The sequence below is a fragment of the Camelus ferus genome, chromosome 17 (genome assembly GCF_009834535.1).
Source record: "Camelus ferus isolate YT-003-E chromosome 17, BCGSAC_Cfer_1.0, whole genome shotgun sequence".
Lineage (NCBI taxonomy): Eukaryota > Metazoa > Chordata > Mammalia > Artiodactyla > Camelidae > Camelus > Camelus ferus.
Window position 1 is genome coordinate 27,521,955 of NC_045712.1, and position 19,610 is coordinate 27,541,564.

At 48.0% G+C, this 19,610-nt stretch overlaps 1 protein-coding gene across 3 annotated transcripts in view; it reads left to right on the top strand.

Annotated features, from left to right (window-relative positions):
• The window catches only part of CCDC12 (coiled-coil domain containing 12), a 47,881-nt gene continuing 28,271 nt past the window's right edge, over positions 1-19,610 (top strand). For 2 of the 3 annotated variants that reach the window (XM_014558164.2, XM_014558166.2), the window contains exon 1: positions 1-152. In XM_014558164.2, coding sequence (XP_014413650.1) covers positions 57-152 — 96 coding nt within the window. In that variant the 5' untranslated portion in view covers positions 1-56. Of the gene's footprint in view, positions 153-12,267; positions 12,324-19,610 lie in introns of those variants that run through there. The other variant, XM_032458664.1, reaches the window with a different exon arrangement.

Below are 19,610 nucleotides of genomic sequence, written 5' to 3' on the forward strand. Positions count from 1 at the left end.
TCTACTCCTTGGGCCTGCGCGATGCGGCACAAGAGAAGAGGGGGTCTGCGGGCAAGATGGCGGCTACTACGGCCGGTGTGGGACGGTTAGAGGAAGAGGCGTTGCGACGGAAGGAACGGCTGAAGGCCCTAAGGGAGAAGACCGGGCGCAAGGTGAGGAATGCAAAGTGAGGGCCTTGGCTGAGGTAGCCAGCATTCGGACTTCGCATCACGACGAGAGGGCAGGGGACTACTGAAAAAAGGGAGATGTCCAGGATGCGCGTGCGCACGCGGCTGGAGCATGCGCGAGGAGTCTGTGCCCGCCCACCAAGTCTGGTGGTGCGGAGCGGTACTATTTCTGCGTTGGTGTTGTCTTCGCGCATGTGCAAGAACTCACAGGACAGTGGTCTGCGCGCCGCATACCGTTTGACTCCTTTCCAGTGTTTCTCGTGTGGGTCTCCAGTGCCACTTCTAGTTTCAGACGCTCGTTGGTGTAGACGTGATTTGTTCCCGTCTGAGCACGCCGAATCTTGTTTTCCCATGACCCAGCCGTCTCCACCCCTGGGGAAATTCGACATGTCTGTCCGCCAGAGTGCCTTGGACAGGGCAGTAGGGCAGAACCGTACTGTGCTCTAGGTGCCCAGCTGGAACCACTGAGTACCAAAAATCTAAAGGAAAGACCCGTTTCTGGGTTAGGGTAGACCTCAGGGAAAGAGGCAGGAGCTTAGTTCTTTACCAGGCTCTTATCTGGGGAATGGACCTCCTAGTCCTATTTGTTGCCAAACTTGGAAGCATTTTTCCTTGGTCTTGGTTGACACCAAAATGGTCTCATTCCTTTTATACTTTGTTCATATTTCCGAAATAATCGAGTGGAAAGAGAACTCTGAAGTTCACTATTTGTATGCAAACTCTGATCCTGTCACTTAGGGATATGGGATTTGGGACAAATTGCTTCGTCTCCATGAGCTCCGGTTTCTTCATGTTTCCAGTGGAGGATAACAACTCCTGCACGTTCATTCTCAGTGGATTACTTTGAGATTTAACAGGGTAATCTGTATGAAAGGACCCTAGAGACTGTAAAGGATGGAGATAATTTCGTTCTTCTGTTGTTGCATGAGCGAAAGCTTTGTTCTCAACTGTAAGAAATACAAAGGATATTAAATATCTAGACCTGCAAGGAATGGGGGGAAATATGGGGGGAAATAGGGACTCCATTTTCCAACTCAGAAGATCAGACTGGGCAGTCTGACCCCTGTTTCCTTTCTGCATGCCCGTGTGGTGTCCTTTGGGAAAGTGAAAGGGGAAATAATAGAGAGTGAAAGCCAGCGGGATTGGCTTCTGCTTTTGTTGGCAACTTGTCAGCCCTGTCAGACAGTTATCCCTGCAAACTATCTAGCCTGGGGAAGCGGGAAGCTCAGTCCTCAGCCTTATAAACAGTAGCTAGTCAGCCTGACTAGTTGGCTTGGATTTAGGGCCCACATTATTGGAACTGGGCTTGAGGTCAGAATACAAAGGACAAGATAGCATCCTTATGGCCTGTTGACATGGGAAGGATGCCCCACGTGTCAGGAAAACTGGCCTTTTAAGAGGGATTCTCTCCATGGGCTGAAAATATGGACCTGATTATTATTTTTTGCTTTTTCAATAATTGTGGTAGAATACACATAACATAAAATTTACCATTTTAGGTGTACGATTCCATGGCATTAAGGACATTCACAGTATTATGTAACTATACCACTATCTATTTCCAGAACTTTTACATCACCCCAAATGGAAACTCGGCAGCCATTAAACAATAGTTCCCTATCCTCCTCTCTCCTCAGCTTCTGGCAACCACCATTCTGCTTTCTGTCTCTGTAATTTGACTCTTGCAGGTATCTCATATAAGTAGAATCATATAGTACTTGTCTTTCCGTGACTGCCTTATTTCATTCAGCATAATGTTGTCAGGGTTCATCCATGTTGTAGCATGTGTCAATTTCATTCCTTTTTAAGGCTTAATAATATTCCATTGTATGTATATACCACATTTTGTTTATCCATTCATCTGTTAATGGACACTTGGTTTGCTCCTAGCTTTTGGCTGCTGTGAGTAATGGATATGCAAATATCTCTCTGAGTCCATGTTTTAAGTTCTTTCGTGTATATATCCAGAAGTGGAATTTTGGGATCATACAGTAATTCTGTGTTTAACTTTTTGAGAAACCACTATGTTTCCCATAGCAGCCACATCATTTTACATTCCCAGCATCAATGCACAAAGATTCAGTTTCTCCACATCCTTGCCAACACTTGTTGTTTTCTGTTTTATTGATTATAGCTATTGTAATGGGTGTGAAGTGGTATCTCATTGTAGTTTTGATTTGCATTTCACTAGTGATATTGAGCATCTTCTCATGTGCCTGCAGCCATTTGTGTATCTTCTTTGGAGAAAAGTCTATTTGGGTCCTTTGACCATTTTTTAATTGGGTTTTTGGTTGCTGTTGAGTTGTAAGAGTTCTTAATGTATTCTGAATATTAACCCCTTATCAGATAAATGATTTGCAAATATTTTTTCCCATCCCAAGGTTGTCTTTTTACTTTCCTGATAATGTCCTTTGATGCACAAAGTTTTAAATTTTGATGAAGTTCAGTTTATCTTTTTTTTCCCCGTTGTTTATCCTGCTTTTGGTTTCATACCTAATGAACCAGTGTCAAATTCAAGATCATGAAGTTTTTCCCCTGTGTTTTCTTCTGACGATTTTAGTTTTAATTCCTACATTTAGGTCTTTGATCCATTCTAAGTTAATATTTGTATATGGTATGATGTAAGGATCCAGTACATTCTTTTGCATGTAAATATCCAGCTTTCCCAGTACCATTTGCTGAAAAGACTGTCCTTTCTCTGTTGAGTGTTCTTGGCACCCTTGCTGGAAATCATTTAACCATACATGTGAGGGTTTATTTCTGGATGCTCTATTCTGTCCCATTAGTTTCTGTGTCTGTCCTTATGTCAGTACCAAGTTGTTCTGATTACTGTAGCTTTGTAGGAAGTTTTGAAATCAGGAAATGTGAGCCCTCCAACTTAGTCCTCTTTCAAGATCGTTTTGGCTATTTGGGATCCCTTGAAATTCCATGTGAATTTTAGGATACATTTTTCTATTTGTGCAAAAACACTGTTGAGGTTTTGATAGGCGTTGCATTGAATCTGTAGATCATTTTAGGTAGTATTGCCATCCTAACAATATTAAGTCTTCTAATGCATGAACATGGGATGTCTTTCCCGTTTAGTTAAGTTCTTTAATTTCTCTCAACATTACTCTCTAGTTCACATTGTGCAAGTCTTTAGCCTCCTTGGTAAATGTATTCCTAAATATTTTATTCTTTTTGGTGCTGCTGTAAATGGGGTTGTTTTCTTAATTTCCTTTTCAGATTGCTCATTGCCAGTGTATAGAAATGCTGTTGATTTTGTATCCAGAAACTTTGCTGAATTTATTTATTCTAACAGTTTTTGTGTATGTGTGGACTCTTTAGGGTTTCCTGCATGTAAGATCATTTCATCGGTGAACAGAGATAATTTTACCTCTGTTTCAGTTTGGATGCCTTTTTTTTCCTTTCTTGCCTAATTGCTCTGGCTAGAACTTTCAGTATCATGCTGAATAGAAATGATGAAAGCAGGCATCTTGTTTTGTTCCTGATGTTAGAGGAAAAGAATTCAGTCTTTCACCATTGAGTGTGATGTTCACTTTGGGTTTTTCATATATGGTCTTTATCAAGTTGAGGAAGTTTCCTTCTGTTCCTAGTTTGTTGAGTATTTTTATCATGAAAGGAAGTTGAATTTTGTCAAATGCTTTTTCTTAATCAATTGAAATGATCATGTGGTTTTTTTGCTGTTACTGTATTATATTGATTGATTTTTCATGTTGAACCATCCTGGTTGAATCAACCAAGAGTAAATTCCACTTGGCCATAGTGTATAAACCTTTTAATATGCTATTAAATTCAGTTTGCTAGTATTTTGTTAAAGGATTTTTGCAACAATATTCATAAGGAATATTGATTTGTAGTTTTCTTAAAGTATCTTTGGCTTTTTTTTTTATCAGGGTAGTGCTGATCTCATAGAATGATTTAGGAAATATTCCTTCCTCTTCAATTTTTTAGAAGAGTTTGAGAAGGATTTGGTGTTAATTCTTTAAATGCTTGGTAGAATTCACCAGTGAAGCTATCTGGCCCTGGACTTTTCTTTGTTGGGTGGTTTTTAGTTACTTATTCAGTCCTCTTTTTAATTATAGGTCTATTCAGATGTTTTATTTCTTCATGAGTCAGTTTAGTTACATTGTATGTTTCTAGGAATTTGTCCATTTCATCTAGGTTATCCAGTTTGTGGCATACTGATTACTACTTACTTTAATTGGGTTTAATCTTCACAGTTCTGACTTCAGAAAGCTCTTGGCAGTGAACTCATTTCTGAAAAATGTGCATTTGGAAGTCACAAGGCTTCTCCCTTGAAACTGAGAACTCACTGGCCTTTGGAGTTTCCTTGCATTCATTTTAAGAAACGAGAGTTGCGGTGAAGCCACAACTTGACTCTGTTGGAAGCCTTTTCCTTTTCTGGCATGCCTATCCAGGAGCTCCTGATTATTCCACTCTACAGTTCCTTTACCTGCTTAGAAAGGGGAAGTTAGAATTTTTAGTTGACCCTTCAGTTTCTATGCAGTGGTGTCAAAGGTGGGTCAGCAGCAGGTGATAAAATGTTGTTTGGCTTGTTTCAAAATGGGTTACTAGAGCTGGTAATGTATTCTTTCAGCAGGTGTATACTGAGCATCTAGTGTGCACCAGTCATTCAGGCACTGAAGGTACAACAGTGAGCAAAGCACACACAGGTCTGTTTAGCTGGTGGGGACAGATGGTCGAGCACAGTATGTCTAATGTTAGCTGGAGTTGGTGCTCTGGAGAGAATGAAAGAAGGAAAGAAAGATAGGGAGTACATGGTGCCCCCATTTTACTCTGTGGCTCCAGCAGTTTAATTTCTTTATTAGAGACAATGGTGTTTTCAGATTTAACATGGTTAATAATACCACCTGCCTGACTTATCTTACTTGGTCTTGATGACAAACCTGAGAAGAAGGAAGGAGGCGGGCTAATTTATAGGTGGATACACTGAGGCCAATCAATGTGAGGTGGTCTGCCCAAAAGTTAAACAACTAGGAAGTAACCCAGGTGAGTGCTGGGGTTAGGAGGGACCAGGAAAAGAGGTGGTACCTCTCTTTATGCCCTGACTTGAACTGGTTCCCAGATACAGGGTGAGAGTGGGTTGAGAAACTTCACTGTATTACTTTCTGATTCCTTGAGATTTTGTAAATTACATTTCCCAAAAGCAATAGTGGAAAAAGAGTGTAGGCCCCAAGTCCAAGCTGCCCATATGTATGTGCCCTAGTCCCTTCTGATTAAGATCCTAATCAGTCCTAATTCTGGCCCTTCTTTCCACTGACAAGGATGGGTGTAGCCCTATTTGCCACAGTTGTTCTTTTTTTTTAAATATGTTTTTATTATGGTGAAAATCTGTGTGATGTAAACTTTGCTATTTAACCATTTTTCATTGGCATTAAGTATATTCACAGTGTTTTGCAACCGTCACCACTATTTCTGAAACGTTTTCATCACTCCAAACAGAAACTTTGCACCCATTAAGCAATAACTCCCCATTCCTCTCTTACCCTGGCCCCTTGAAGCCTCTAAGCTACTTTCTGTCTGTATGAATTAGCCTAATGTAAGTACCTCATGTGAATGGAATCTCAAGATACTTGTTCTTGAGTATTTGGCTTATTTCACTTAGCATAAGCATGCATTTTCAAGGTTCATCCATATTCTAGCGTGTAACAGAATTTCATTCCTTTTTAAGTCTGAATGATACTCCATTATGTTTTATTCATCCAGTCATCTGTTGATGGATATACCTTTGGGCAGTTGTGAGTAATGCTGTCGTTGGTGTATTGGTTTACTTTTTGGTGTATAAGTATTTGAGTCCCTGCTTTCAATTCTTTGGGGTTTACACCTAAGTAATGGAATTGCTAGGTCACATAGTAATTCTATGTTTAACTTTTTGGTGGTTTCTCAAACCACCAAACTGCCACAGCAGCTGTACCATTTTCCACTACCACCAGCAATGCACGAGGGTTCCAATTCTCTACTTACTTGGGAAAACTTGTAATTTTCCTTTAAAAAAAATTATAGCTAGCCTGCTGGGTGTGAAGTGGTAACTCATTGTAGTTTTGATTTGCATTTCCCTAATGATTATTGCTGTTGAACATCTTTTCGTGTCCTTATTTGCCATTTGTATATGTTCTTTGGAGAAATACCTACTCATATCCTTTGCCCACTTTTTAACTGGGTTGTTCGTCTTTCTGTTGTTGAGTTGTAGTTGATTTCTTTTTTTTTTTTAACATTTTTTATTGATTTATAATCATTTTACAATGTTGTGGCAAATTCCAGTGTTCAGCACAATTTTTCAGTCATACATGGACATATACACACTCATTGTCACATTTTTTCCTCTGTGAGCTACCATAAGATCTTGTGTATGTTTCCCTGTGCTATACAGTATAATCTTGTTTATCTGTTCTACAATTTTGAAATCCCAGTCTATCCCTTCCCACCCTCCACCCCCCTGGATAGCTGATTTCTTTCTGTACTCTGGATATTAAGCTGTTACCAGATATGGGATTTTCAAATATTTTCTCCCATTCCGTGGGTTGTCTTTTTCTTCTTTTAGTAGTGTCCTTTGATGCACCAAGGTTTTTAAAATTTTGATGAAGTCTAACTTATGTATTTTTTCTTTTGTTACCTGTGTTTTTAATGTCACATTTAATCTCCACAGTTCTTGAGTGACATTACTATTAGGGTAGATGTCTGGGGAAAAGACAGTCAGGGGTCTAAAGTCCAAGTTAATTTTCCAGCCCATAGTCGTTTCTTGTGGGACTTGTCGGTGGTGAGGCTGGGGAGGAAGAACAGCCTGCCTGCTGCCGGCAGATAGGAAGCAAGGGATCTCCTCCCTCAAGGAGGAAGTGGTGCCCCGCTTTTAGATCAGTCCTTTTTGTGAGGATGAGGCCCCTGTGGGACCAACTCCAGGGTCGAGTGCTGCCTCAGCCTGCCTGTGCTGATGGAGAGTGCCTGTCTGCCCTGTAGGGTGGCTCCCTGCTGGTCACCTAGCACTCAGTGGCAGTTACTTCACAGATACCTCCTGTGCGCGTGGTTTTCTTGGAGGCATCAGGGTTTCTGGCATGGGGTTGATTTTCCTCGTGATATTATCTTTTTCCTCTCCCCCTACCAGACTATAAACTCAAACCTAGTGCAGTGTGGAAGAATCAGTTCTGAGACTGTGACAGGTGGAGACAAGATTAGGGTCTTAAAGTTTCTGTGTATTATTCAGCAGTAAGTCTCTGTCATAGTTGGGCAGCTCTGCAGTTTTACAAAGTGCTTCCTTGCTAGCCCACCTGACATGACTGATTTGAGGGGGCAAGAAAAGAAGAGGTTCAGAGGTGCGTAAGGTCAAGGAACATAAGTGACTCCTGGATTCCAGATCAAGAAAGACCTGCTCAGGAGGGGGCTTTATGCACAGTGCAGCCCTGCCTGTAGCAGCATCCTGTAGGTCAGCCAGCCCAGGCTGACAGGGGAAAGACCACATACGATATTGGACTGTACTGCTGGGGTTCATTTCCTGGGAAAGTCAGGCTGGGTCTGGGGACGCTTCCTGGGAAGGCAGAATGGAATGTGGGCTGAGCCGTGGGGATGGGACTGGGATGGAAGTATTAAAGTAGCTGGAACGGAATGTTCCAGGGGAGCAGTTCGGAGATAGGAACCTTTAGGAGCACGAGGGGACACTGGGGATGCCTCAGAGGGTTTGAGAGCAAGCAGTTGGCAGTGACTGGGACAGGAGTGAGGTCTAAAAGTGCCGCTGGGTTCGTTGGTGGCCAAGTTCTGCAGGAGCCAGGGCTTCCAGCCGGGAGGGCAGCCAACCCGCCCGGGGAACACATATTTCGGAATTGTATTTGAACCTCATTTCTTGATGCTCATCCAGAAGTTCCAAGCTGGGTGAATAGGTGAACAAACAGTTCAAGGCTGTAAATGAAGTTCCATGGCATCTTTCTATGGTGCTGTCCAGCTGGGAACTGTGAGGCCACTTCCTTGTCTGACCTCTTCCTCGGTAGCCAAATCTTCTAAGGGTGATTAACTTGGCACAAACACTTGCCCCTTGGCTGTTGGCTCTCCCGACATTTGGCCTGTGTCTTTCTACCTTGAGACAGAGGGAGACTGGTTGTCTGCCTGGCCAGCCCCTCAGGGGTTGGGTGTGACCTCAGGGCTGATGTCTGGCTGTCAGGTTGCAGGTTCAAGAGCAATTCCTGTTTTTCACTTGGTTCTTGAGACCAGAGCAACTCTGTTTAGTAGAACGTTGTGTTATGGTGGCAGTGTTCTACACATAATCTGTGCTGTTCAGTGCCGTAGCCACTAGCCACACGTGGCTCTTGGCCTCTTGAAATGTGGCTAACACATCATTAATTTTATTTGATTTTAACTAATTTACATTTAAACAATCACACTTGACTTATGGCTGCCTTACAGGACAATACATCTCTGGAGGACTTAACTCCCTCTAGTGCCACTCATAAGAGACTGTGTCTCTACCTGAAGTTCCATTTATTGAGAGCTAAGAGGGAGAGGGTGGGTGGAAACCCAGATGACCATCAGATTAGCCTCAGGGAGCCTCGAGTTGGGGCAGAGTGCTTTGAAGTTGTCCATCATCATGGCCAGTGTCTCCACCTGAAGCTTATTCCTGAGATGTGTGTGTGCCCAGTGGAATTCAGCGCTGACCATTCAGCGGTACAGTTGTAAGCTTCACACTCAAGTAGTGCCAAAGCAGAGGGAAGCTCGTTGATACTTTCTGACTTGGGTGCACCAGGAAAGGTCCTGGCCGATGCGGGTTGTGAGGGCAGAAGAGGTTGCTGGAGGGAAGGGCTGGTGAGTTGTAGGGGGCAGTTGAGGGTGGAGGAGAGCCCAGTGTGCTGGGTGAGGAGTCCAACTTGTCTGTGTCCTGTTTATCTCAGGAAGTTGTCTCTGTCCCCACCCCTTGTGGTCACATCCCCATGCCCAACAGCCTGATCACTAAGTCACTTGAGGAGGCCAATGCCTCCTGCATTGACAGCCTTTTGCAGGGTGGCAGTCACATTTACGTAGCTGATTGTGACAGGATCTCACGACTTGTTCAGTCCCCAAAGCAGCCCTTTGAGGTAGGTGTTAGTTTCTCCCTATTTTAATAGACCAGAAAACCTGGGGCTGAAGGGACCTCTTGAGTCAGTGATTTGAGATGTGGCCACCCCTGGATGGTCCCTTAAGCCCTGGCCCTGTATCCCTCCTCTCTTCACCGCCAGGTGCTTAGGAACAAGCAGCCCCCAGGATGGGGTCCCCTTCCCATCACACACAGAAATTGCCATCAGGCTGCCTGGTGGGAGCCATGTGGCGTAGGGGAGAGCATGTGTTTTGGAGCCAGACGATCTGGTTTAAATCCCAGCTCCATTTGTCTGTGGAACCAGAGCAGATCGCTAAACCTCTGAGCCTTCCTATCCCTGTCTGTAAAATCCAGACATGGCTTCTGAACTCATCAGTAGCTGGGAATACAGAGAAAGAGGTCTGAGAAGTGTCCAGCTCAGGGTCTTTTATAAATGTGGGTGTCTGTTCTTTCTCACCCACCCTCTTGGAAGTGGGGGAGCTAGGTGGTCCTCCCGCCCTCTCTGCAGGGTGACAGTGCATGAAGCCAGCCCCGTTTCTGATGGAAGCAAAGAGGACATCCTCTTGGTCCCCTGACTTTATTCAGCCTAGCCCTAATTCCTTGAAGGTGGAATTCATTTTTAGTGCAGAATGTTAGATTAACAAAAAAAGTGGATTTGCAGAGCTGCAACCTAGGTGAAGTGTGCAGTTCCCATTGATCCTAAGGACTGACCTCTTCTCCACCTCTGCTCAGACCCAGAGGTCATAGAGCCAGTGAGAGGGAGAACTTTATGGGTACGATGTTTGGACTTCGGACAGAAATATGTGTTGAACCAGTGTTGAAACTTTGGACTGAGTCATCCCTTCAGAAGGCCTTGACTTGTTCATGTGTAAAGTAAAGATGTTGGATCAGTCAGAGGTTCTCAGACCTACCTGTGTGTCAGGATCACCTGGGGAGACAATTTGCAATCTCTTCTCAGGCCCCATCCCAGACCTCCTGTCGAGCTCTTGGAATACAGCCTAGAAATCCAGGCATTTTTAAAGTTCCCTGGATGACTCTGATACAGCATTTTTCTGGAAATCTCTGATCACTACGTTGACTTTCTCCCTTGATGAAAGGAAGTAGAACACCTCCTCTCCCTGGAGCACTCCTGCCCTCCTCACTGCAGGAGGTCTGCAGCCAGCCGCCAGCTGTGTGCCAGGCCCTGGGGATCCAGCCTGTGAATAAGACTGCCTCCCTGCCCCAAGGGGCTTACATGGGAGGGGCAGATAGGCGGTTAACTACAAGCAAACCGGGAAGATAGTGTTTGAGGAGTAGGTGGGGTGGGGGGAGGGGCTGCGTGGCTACCCTAGGATGGGAAGATCTCTCTGAGTGGGAGACATGAGATCAAGGGGTTGGGGTGGGGGTGGGGATACCAAGATCTAGGGAAGGACGCTCCAAGTCCAGGTAGAGGACTAGCTTCGCTTGTTTGAGGGGCAGAAAGAATCCCTGTGTGGCAGGAGTACAGTCAGGGTTGTGGGGATGAGAGAGTAGAGGCGCCCTGGGAGACTGGGGCCACAGGGGCTGGACCTCACTCTGAGGGTGATGGGAGCCATTGGAAGCATGAGCACCAGTGCCCTGCCCCGACTGTGTGTGGAGGTAGGAGGCTGCCGCTTTAGCCCAGGTGGGAGGCAGTGGCACTTGGACAGGGTTACGAGACATCCTGGAGGATGGACTGTGGGGGTGAGCAAGCTAGGTGGATGGCGGGGCCTATTCCTGAGGTAAGTCAGGGGAGTGGTTTTGAAGGAGAAATCAGGAGTCCGGTTTGGGCCACGTTAGGCCTGAGATGACTATTAGACATCTAAGTGGAGGAATACTGTTAGGCAGGTGTCTGAACTGCAGAGAGATGCTTGTGTAGTAGGATTTGAAGCCCTCGGGCTAGATGAGGTCCTCTGGGTAGAGAGCAAAGGTGGAGGAGAGGGGGACAGTCAGTGCCCTGAGGCTCACCCTGGAGGCGTTCGGCGGAGTCCTCAGAGGAAACTCGGAGGGAGGGGGCAGTGGAGCTGAGAGAAGCCAGGTAAGGACTGGGATGGGTTTGGGCAGGACAGGCTGGTTGGTGAGCTTGGTGCAGCTGTTTCAAGGAAATGTGCATGAGAGGGAAGGGTACCAGTGGAGTCCAGGCCAGCTGGACTGGGGTCCAGCTATAGCCTCACTGTGAATTGGGCCTCCTTTCCGCTGTTTTAAGGCCTCACCCACCCCAACTGTAAGACTCACTGATCCCTCAGGAGAGGTGGCAGCAGCTGAGGCTGTGCCCCTGTGGCTTTGCTCTCTAGGCTGGCCCAGTGTTGTGGGGCTGGTGGCCTTCCTGTCCTCCCCCCACCCGACCCCACCCCACCCCGCCCTGTCCTTGTAGGTGGGCAGACCCTGAGGGCCACTCCCGTGTGAACCCAGTGCTGCTTCTGAGTCAGGCTGGTGGCTTCCCTCAGGTTCCCTGCACCAGGGGTTGCCTGGACAGATTGCTTCTGCCACCTGGCTCTGCCAACTCTGAGACCAGGAGATAGATAAGTCTTTTGGCGTTCCTTCAGCTGGAAGAGGGCTGCAGGAACCCCTACCTCCTGGGAGGAAGATGAAGTGAGATGGTGTGTGCAGAAAGGGGTTGAGAAATGAGAGGTGTGTATGTGCCTTTGTTCTTTCCGCTATACTTGTGTTCTTCCTCTAGTGAGGACTCCTTTATTTTATGGGTGAGGTAGCAGAGACCCAGAGAGGGTCAGGGACTGTACAGAGTCACGCAGGACCACCCCCTGGAGATGGGCACCGGGGATCCCACCACCTCATGGCTGTGTCCTGATGGGGTGGGCTGGGTGCTGGCTGCCCCTTGGAGTTGTGCGGGGAGGGGCTCTGCCGTGGGCCAAGGGGCAGAGAAGGACACCTTCCCTCAGCTTGGTCTCATATCCCAGGGAGAAACTGCAGGCCTGGGCAAGGGGGTGAGCCTCGGGAGGTAGATGTTTCCCCCGGAGGTAGATGCATAGCTGCTCTGGCTCCTTTCCTGTTTAGCTCACCTGTGGTGGCTGAGGCAGCCTCATGGAGCAGAAGGGGCGCTGGACAGGAAGCCAGAAGACCAGGTCCCTCTTTCTCGCTCCTCCACTGACACGGTTGTTCAGGCCTCAGTCTCCCCTTCTGGTGACTTCTGTGGCCTTACAAGATGTAACCAGGTGTTTGCCAAGGCCTCATTGATGGCGGACAGGAAATTAGAAAGCAGAGGGATCTTGAAATTCGAGCTGGTTTTTAATCTTTCTGTTAGCTTTTGCAGCAAAAGAATTTGTGTTGCCTGACACTTTTTCCTATTGATTTTTAGTTCTTTATTCCAATCCTGGTCGAGTCGTGTTCTACATGTGTACTGCAGCTATCTTCTCCCCCTCTGAGCCTTGACTCTTCATGCTTTTAATTGCATTCTTTGATGATCAGAGGTTCTTAACTTAACGTAGCCCAATTTATCATTTTCCCCCCAATCCCTTCTGTAGCCTGTTTAAAGCAGTGGTTACGTACTCTAGGTCCTGATGGTATTCTCTTATGTTACATTCTAGAAGTTTTCTTGTTTTACCTTTTACTGTTAGATTGCCAGTCCACCTAGAATTTATTTACTTCTGTATGGTGTGAGGTAGAGGTCAAGATTTTCCTCCCTCCTATGGATATCAGTGACTCAGTATTGTTTATTATTTGGCATTTGTTTTTTAGAGAAAAGACTATTTCCTTGAGAATGGTTGGCATATCCTAGATAAGACATACTGCTAACCTCCCACAACATCTTGATAATAGTTGTTGTTACTACAATAATAGTCGTAGTAACTTTTTTTTTTTTTTTGGTTACTGAGTCCCAGTTCATGCCAGCCCCTCAGTAGATAGGTGGCTGCCTGGGGAAGGGACAGCTCAAACTTACCTTGTCAAAGCATTCAGGCATTCCATGCAGTGACACTGTTCTGGGTGTTCTGTGTCCCATGACTCTGAACCTCTTGGCTTTGTGCACCAGTCGGGGACTCAACATAGACTCCCAGGGAGGGCAGGGACCTGTGGAGCCCAGCTCCCCAAACCTGCTTGGACTTGCCATCCACTCTCTTTCTGTGCTCTGGACCAGCCAACTGGGGTGTTCTGACTAGAAATATGAGTTGCCTCAAGCAGTTGCTTCTAGGTCATTTGTTTCAAACTTAAATAAATTGACCCCTGCAGACCCTTGGGCTGGGATGTGGTTGATTTGTAGTACTAAGTACTGTAATACGGAATTGAAATGTAGTTCATGTCCTTGTTTCAGGGAAGATATGCCCTATGTTTCATCTTGGGGTACTGAAGAACACCTCCCCCCAACCCACACCCTCACATTTCCCCAACCCATCTGCAGCACACATGCACACAGCAGTGTACCCCCCACACCCTCCAACCCCCATCCAACTCCCTTACATACTTGCATCCCACACCTCCTCACACTTCCACAGCCCCTCTACCCACACTCCTCCCTGTACATCCCAAACAACAACCCCCTCCCTGACTAAACCTCCTACCCCCATATTCCCACCCCCTCAGTACCTCCATCCCATACCTCCCCAAAACCACGTGCACCACACCCCATGCCCTCAGAACTGTCACCTCCCCAGCTCACACAACCCTCCCCTAATGGAAAAGACTCGCCATTTCTAGTTTCTAAGCCGTTGCAGAGATTTGGGAGACCCCGTGGCAAAGCTTGATGTGGCTTGATCACGTCTGGCCTTCCTTCCTTCAGGGCCCTTTCCTTATTCCCTGGTGTCCTGGCTTCTCCCTGGGTTTGCTTTGGAGGGAAGCAACAGCTTGTACTCTTGAAAGAATTCCAAGAGGAAAAACAGTTGCTGTGGTAACGACACCCCGTGGGGAGTAAAATCCACACTCCAGGGCTGTTTTGATTCAGGGCTCTCAAGAGCTGCTCTGTTCAGAGAAAATTGTGAGTGGCTGGAGCAGAAAACATTTGTCCTTTCAAGGACGGCGCTTCTTGGCCCCCTCCACATTGTGTTCAGGGCAGGGCAGCACTAGATTTCTGGCAGGGCAATTTGAATCCTAAAGAAAGAGCACCTGTGTGTTTGGTTCCCTGGGAGAGGCCGTCCTCTGGTGAGAGCAGAACTTTCCTGCCCTGGGTCCAGGAGTCCATGATTCGTTAGGGAGTGAGGCTGAATGCTGAGCAGTTTGGGGTGAGGAGTCAGTTTCGGAGCCCTTCTTGTGCACCTGCTGTCCTTACTCTTACTGAGGAGCACCTGCTGTGGGCTGGGCCTGGGAAGGGCTTGGGGGCTGAGGTCAGTGGGGTGACTGACCCATGCACACCGGTTATAATACCTTGTACTGCTGTGCACTGCAGAGGGGTGCCTGAGCGCTGTGAGTGTCCTGGAGAGAGGGCTTCCTTCCAGCAGGGGCTGGGGTGACATTTGCACGTAGTAGGCCACATGGAGGAGGGAGTTCTGAACCCAGTGTAAATCCACTTCCCCGCTGTATCTCATTGGTTGGCCTGTGGGTCCTGTCCCCATTTGGGCTTTGTGCCTCAGGTGGCATACTTCGACGTGGAGGAGGGGCTGAGTGAAGGCACTGAGAAAACACTTCAGGAGGGGTTGAGTGGAGTGCATGGAGAGGGGATGGCTATCTGGAGGCCTGGGAGAAGGGGAGGGGCAGGGGCAGAACAGGCAGATGTGGAGGTGTCTGAATTTGGGGAAACCCCCTGCGGAAGCCCCCCGCCCCCAGGTCCCTGCACACTGAGGCTAGCTTTTCTGACCTGGACTGAGGTCCTCTGCATGCACGTAGGATCTACCCTTCTAAACTGGTTAGCTCAAGGGCAAAGGCTAGGTTTTCCTTGAGACAACACTGGCGGTGGCTGCTCTGGGTGAAGTGAGGGAGGGAGAGGCATGCACGCGGGGAATCTGTTGTGTGACCCTTTCCAGCGGTGGGGGTGGGGTCAGGGGAGCAGGCCTGACTTGGGCGGTAGAATTTCGAGGGCCTCATACTGAAGGCGCAGGCCAGAGCATTGGGCCCCACCACCATCATCACCGTGGTTGGCGCCTACTGCTCAAGGACTTCTTGGTCCAGCCACAGCACAGAGCTCAGCACGTCACAGGCGCTACCTCGCTTACCGCCCCTCTGCAGTTTTGGAAACTCTGAGAAGCTCAAGAACTTGGCCGAGTCCCACAGCACCGCTTCCTTGTGTGGCTCTGCCTTCTCAGCCTTTCAGCCCAGCACATGGTTAAAAAAATATGCTTTGCTTCCAGAGGAAGTATGTGTAGGTGAGGACTAAAAGACCTTGTTTAAGCAATATTTTCCTCCACAAATAAATGTGCCAGTTCTGGCTTGTAGTTTAAATTTGGTTTTAATTAGGATTTTATCACTTGGAGGTCACACGAGAGAAGAGACAGCTGTCTTACCTTTACTTCTCAGACTGTGACACTCCGAGAAGCAGCTGATCAGAGGTTAAAATAGCTTCTAGTCTCCTAGGAGCTTCAGAGCACTCTGTTGCTCTGTAAACCGCTGACTTGCCTGGGAAATGACTTGTAAAGGATTTGCTTTTCGAACTCGGGTGCCAGTGTTGGGGCCCTGAATGTTTCAGGTTCTGCTCCGGGTTGGGATGGAGGGATGGCAAGAGGGTCCCCAGGCCAGGTGAATGGCTTAGCTTGCCTTCATTAGCCACTGGCCTTTGTGATGGACTTGGGGGTTGCTGGGACCAAGTCCACAGAACACTGTACATCCTGAGCCCAGCTTCTCCATTTGCAAACTGGGCGTCGAAACCTTTGTCCAGCTTGCATCCAGGATCTTCTTGTGGATCAGATGAGCCGGGCAATCTAAGACAACTTGGAATGCTTAAAGTGATGCTCCTAATTTGTTGTTAGGCTGTTGCTATAAATGGTCTTGTGTAGCCAAGATACTTAGTTGCAAGCAAGAGAAATCTGTTCTGGCTGGTCTGTTTGTTCATTTTTTTTTTTTTTTTTTTTTAAAAAAGAGAGAGCCTACCTTGGAGGTACACAGCCAGGAAGAAACCCAGCATTTCACAGGAAAATAGCTTGGCAAAAAACCCACTGCTGGCTTCAGGTACTAGGGACTGCAGCTTGCTCTGCTGCCACTGCTGCCAGAGAGAAGTCTGCTGCTGGCCCCCTCCCCTAAGCTGGGACAGTGAGTGGGGGGCACTTCCAGCTTCTTTGTAGTGCAGCTGGCTCTTCCTCCCCCAGGGCTACCCGTGGAGCCTTCCTAAGTAAGGGAGGGGCATGGGCACTGCACTGCCCATTGAATGACTTGGGAACTCCAGTTCCAGTCACCTTCCCCCATGGCTCCACGCAGCATGGCAAAGTAGACAACATACCAGTCAAACTGAAATCAAGAACCTGAGGTCTAGTCTAGCCTGGGCTCTTGCCCTTCTTGTGCTGCACATTTTACCTGGGTCTCCTGTGGCCCTCAGGAGATTTGCATTGCATGAGCAATTTGTCTGTGTTTCTTCTCATCCTGCCTGCTCTGATCCAGAGCCCACCGTGGCAACCACTGTAGGCCCTCAGGCAGCTTGGGGTGGCCTCCTACAGGTCATGTCCTCCCCGGGGTCAGCCTCTTCAAGAGGAGGGATGTGATCTGACTCAGAGGCTCCTCAGTCAGGCCGTGTGGTAGAAGTGTGACCTGGGAGTGGGCGGGCTCTTGGAACATTCAGATTCCCAGGCCCTACCCTGGAAGATTGTGATTTGATCAGTTTTATTTATAACACGTTCCCTGGGCCACTGAATCTAGTTCATGTTGTACTGGTTGATATCTGAGGTCTTTGCAGCCCTAACAGTTTGTGATTTTGTTACTGTTCTCATTTGATAATGGACATGGTGACACTTCTCTGGCTCTTGTGTAGAAAGCACACCCAAGCCTCGGGGCTATTTATTTGAAAGAGTTTTGGAAGCATGATGCAATCAGAAAACCTCAGTTTAAATGCTGGCCTTATCTTTTATTAGCTATGAGCCACTGAGTAAGTCCCTTGGTGATTCTGAACCTCTTCGTTTGGACGGGGTGGTAATGCCTGATCCCAGGGTAGTTGTGGGGGCCAGAGGCCCTGTGTGGACAAGTGAACTGTGTGGAGCTTTGTGAGCACAAGATGGCACAGAGCCGCCGGAAGGGGCTGTCCCTCCAGACAGATTCAGAGGCAACTGCCATCTGCTGTTCTTGGGATACGAGGGCGGCTTTCTTGACCCGTACCCGGCTTGTTTTTCCAGTGGCCTCAACCAGTGACCCTTGCCCATTCCATTCTGGCTCTCTCTGCAAGCTCTGTATAAATAACACTCTAATCACATTGTTTGCCCCCTCCCTGCCTGTCCTCGACTTTAGCAGGCTCCGCAGTGCTTGCAGGATAAAGTCTGTAGCCTGTGGGCCAGGCCTTCCCATGCTGGTTCCTCCTCCAAGTACACCTTGGAGGTCTCAACTCTCTCCGTGGACACAGAGCCCAGGCTCAGTACACTCACTCCTTCCAGTTACTCCGGTGCTCCCTGCCCTGCCTGCTCTGTGTTGAGTGTTCCTCCAGGTGAGCTCAGTTTTCATCTTCCCCTCAGCTTAGTCACTGGCATTTCTGTAGTGCCAGGAAGCCACCGGCCTCACTTTGGACATGCTGTGTGGGGCTCTCTGTTCACCTGTCTACTTCCCCTTTCACCTGCCCCTTGGCTCCCCGAGGGCAGCTGTCACATCTTAGTCACCTTTCTGTCTGCCAGATGACGAGACTCAGAGGCACTCTAAATATCTGTTTGAAGAAATGAAGTAACTGGACAGGCACATGGATTTGGGAGTTGGCTGGGCTGAGATTTTTCTCAAGGAAAAGCAGACCTGCCCTTTGGGAAGTGTCCAGGGGCTTATTTAAGAGTTTGTAGGCAGCAGCCATGCCAACAAGATGAACTTTACTGTGTGTGAAGCCTGCTAAGACAATTAAGTTGCCAAAACCGTTGTTCAGGCGTGAACTGGGGGTGCTTTGACACCTGTCCACATGGAGAAGAGCTGTGTGTTTTAGTTGGTCACAGGTTTTTAATAAACCAGTGTGGTCCCGTTGGTTGCTCTGGGGGAACCATTATGAGGGCAGCCAGCATCAGTGTGACTAGGTACGTAGGTGTGGGGGGAGATGGGAGGGTGTCATTTCAGGGGCCACTCACTAGGGTTTTCAGGCCCCTGCTTGCTACTTCTGTGAGCACACGATAGGCTCCCTGGGACCTCCCTCCCGGACTCAGCCTCAGAATCCATCAGCCAGAGTTCCAGCGCGAAGGGGAGCTTGTTTGCACTTCAGCCTGGAGGATCTGTAGAGGGTCAGACATCAGCCGCATGTCCTCGGGACCTGAGATTTCAGGCGGTGTTTCGTTCCCTACAGCTGACTGGCTGAGCCGCCATGCTGTGCCTGGTGACTCTGGCTGTCCCCTGTGAGGCTGTGGGGAGGGGGCTCCTGGCCAGCCCCGCGGTGCTGAGACAGCGGCTTCTGAGCTTCAACAACCTTATCATTTGCCGTTGGGATCCGCTTGCTCATGTTTCAGCTGTGAGCCTCACATGGTGAGGAAGTCCCAGTGGTTGTGAGTTCTGCTTTGTGGTGGAGGAGGCGTCTTCCTCCTCCAAAAAAAGAGAAATGGTGGGGCAGGGTGAGGGGGTGGGGGTAACCTCACCATTCACCATCAGTTAATTTCTTAACTGAAATTTTCATGCTGATTATTCAGGGGGAGATTTTGGCCTGATGGGGAGGGCGCTCGTCCTGCAGTGCGGCTGCTGAGCCCAGTCCCTCCCGGGACACAGAGGGACACTGGGTATGCAGGCCTGTCTGCCCTCCTCTTGCCTCAGCACGGCTGGCTTTTGGGTTTTGTTTTTGTTTTTTCTAAGCTTGAGAAAGGTCATTAAACATCGACTGGGCTGTGTCGGACCTGAGGGCCACCAACGGTTTCCTGCCTTCCCATTGAGCCAGGTGAAGGGCAGGAGAGCCTGTTGGGGTGTGAGTACAGTCAAGACAGTGAGCCACAGGCAGCTAGGTTCCTCATGTCACTTTTGTTTTTAAATCATTTTGTTGTTAGATCATTTTGACAACAGAATGAAAGGAAATGGAAGAAGCACTGCCCACGGTCTTGTTGTGTGAGCCTGTGAGGTCTGTGACCATTGTACTCAAGGCGTTGCCATGGTTTCATTCACGGTTCTGTGTGTGGGCTCCATGCCCCTTGCAGTCCTGTTCTGTCTCATGGTGCTGCCCTTCATGTTGCTGCTTCAGTGACCACTCTGGCCAGGTGCATGAGCCGCTGGCCTGCCTCACTGCCTGGCAGGCCACATTCACCTCATGGCTCCACTTCCCCCTGTTACGAGGAACACAGCGGTGGACACTGCTACATGCATTGCTCTTTTATCTCCTTGTGATCCTTTCCTGGGCTTGGAGT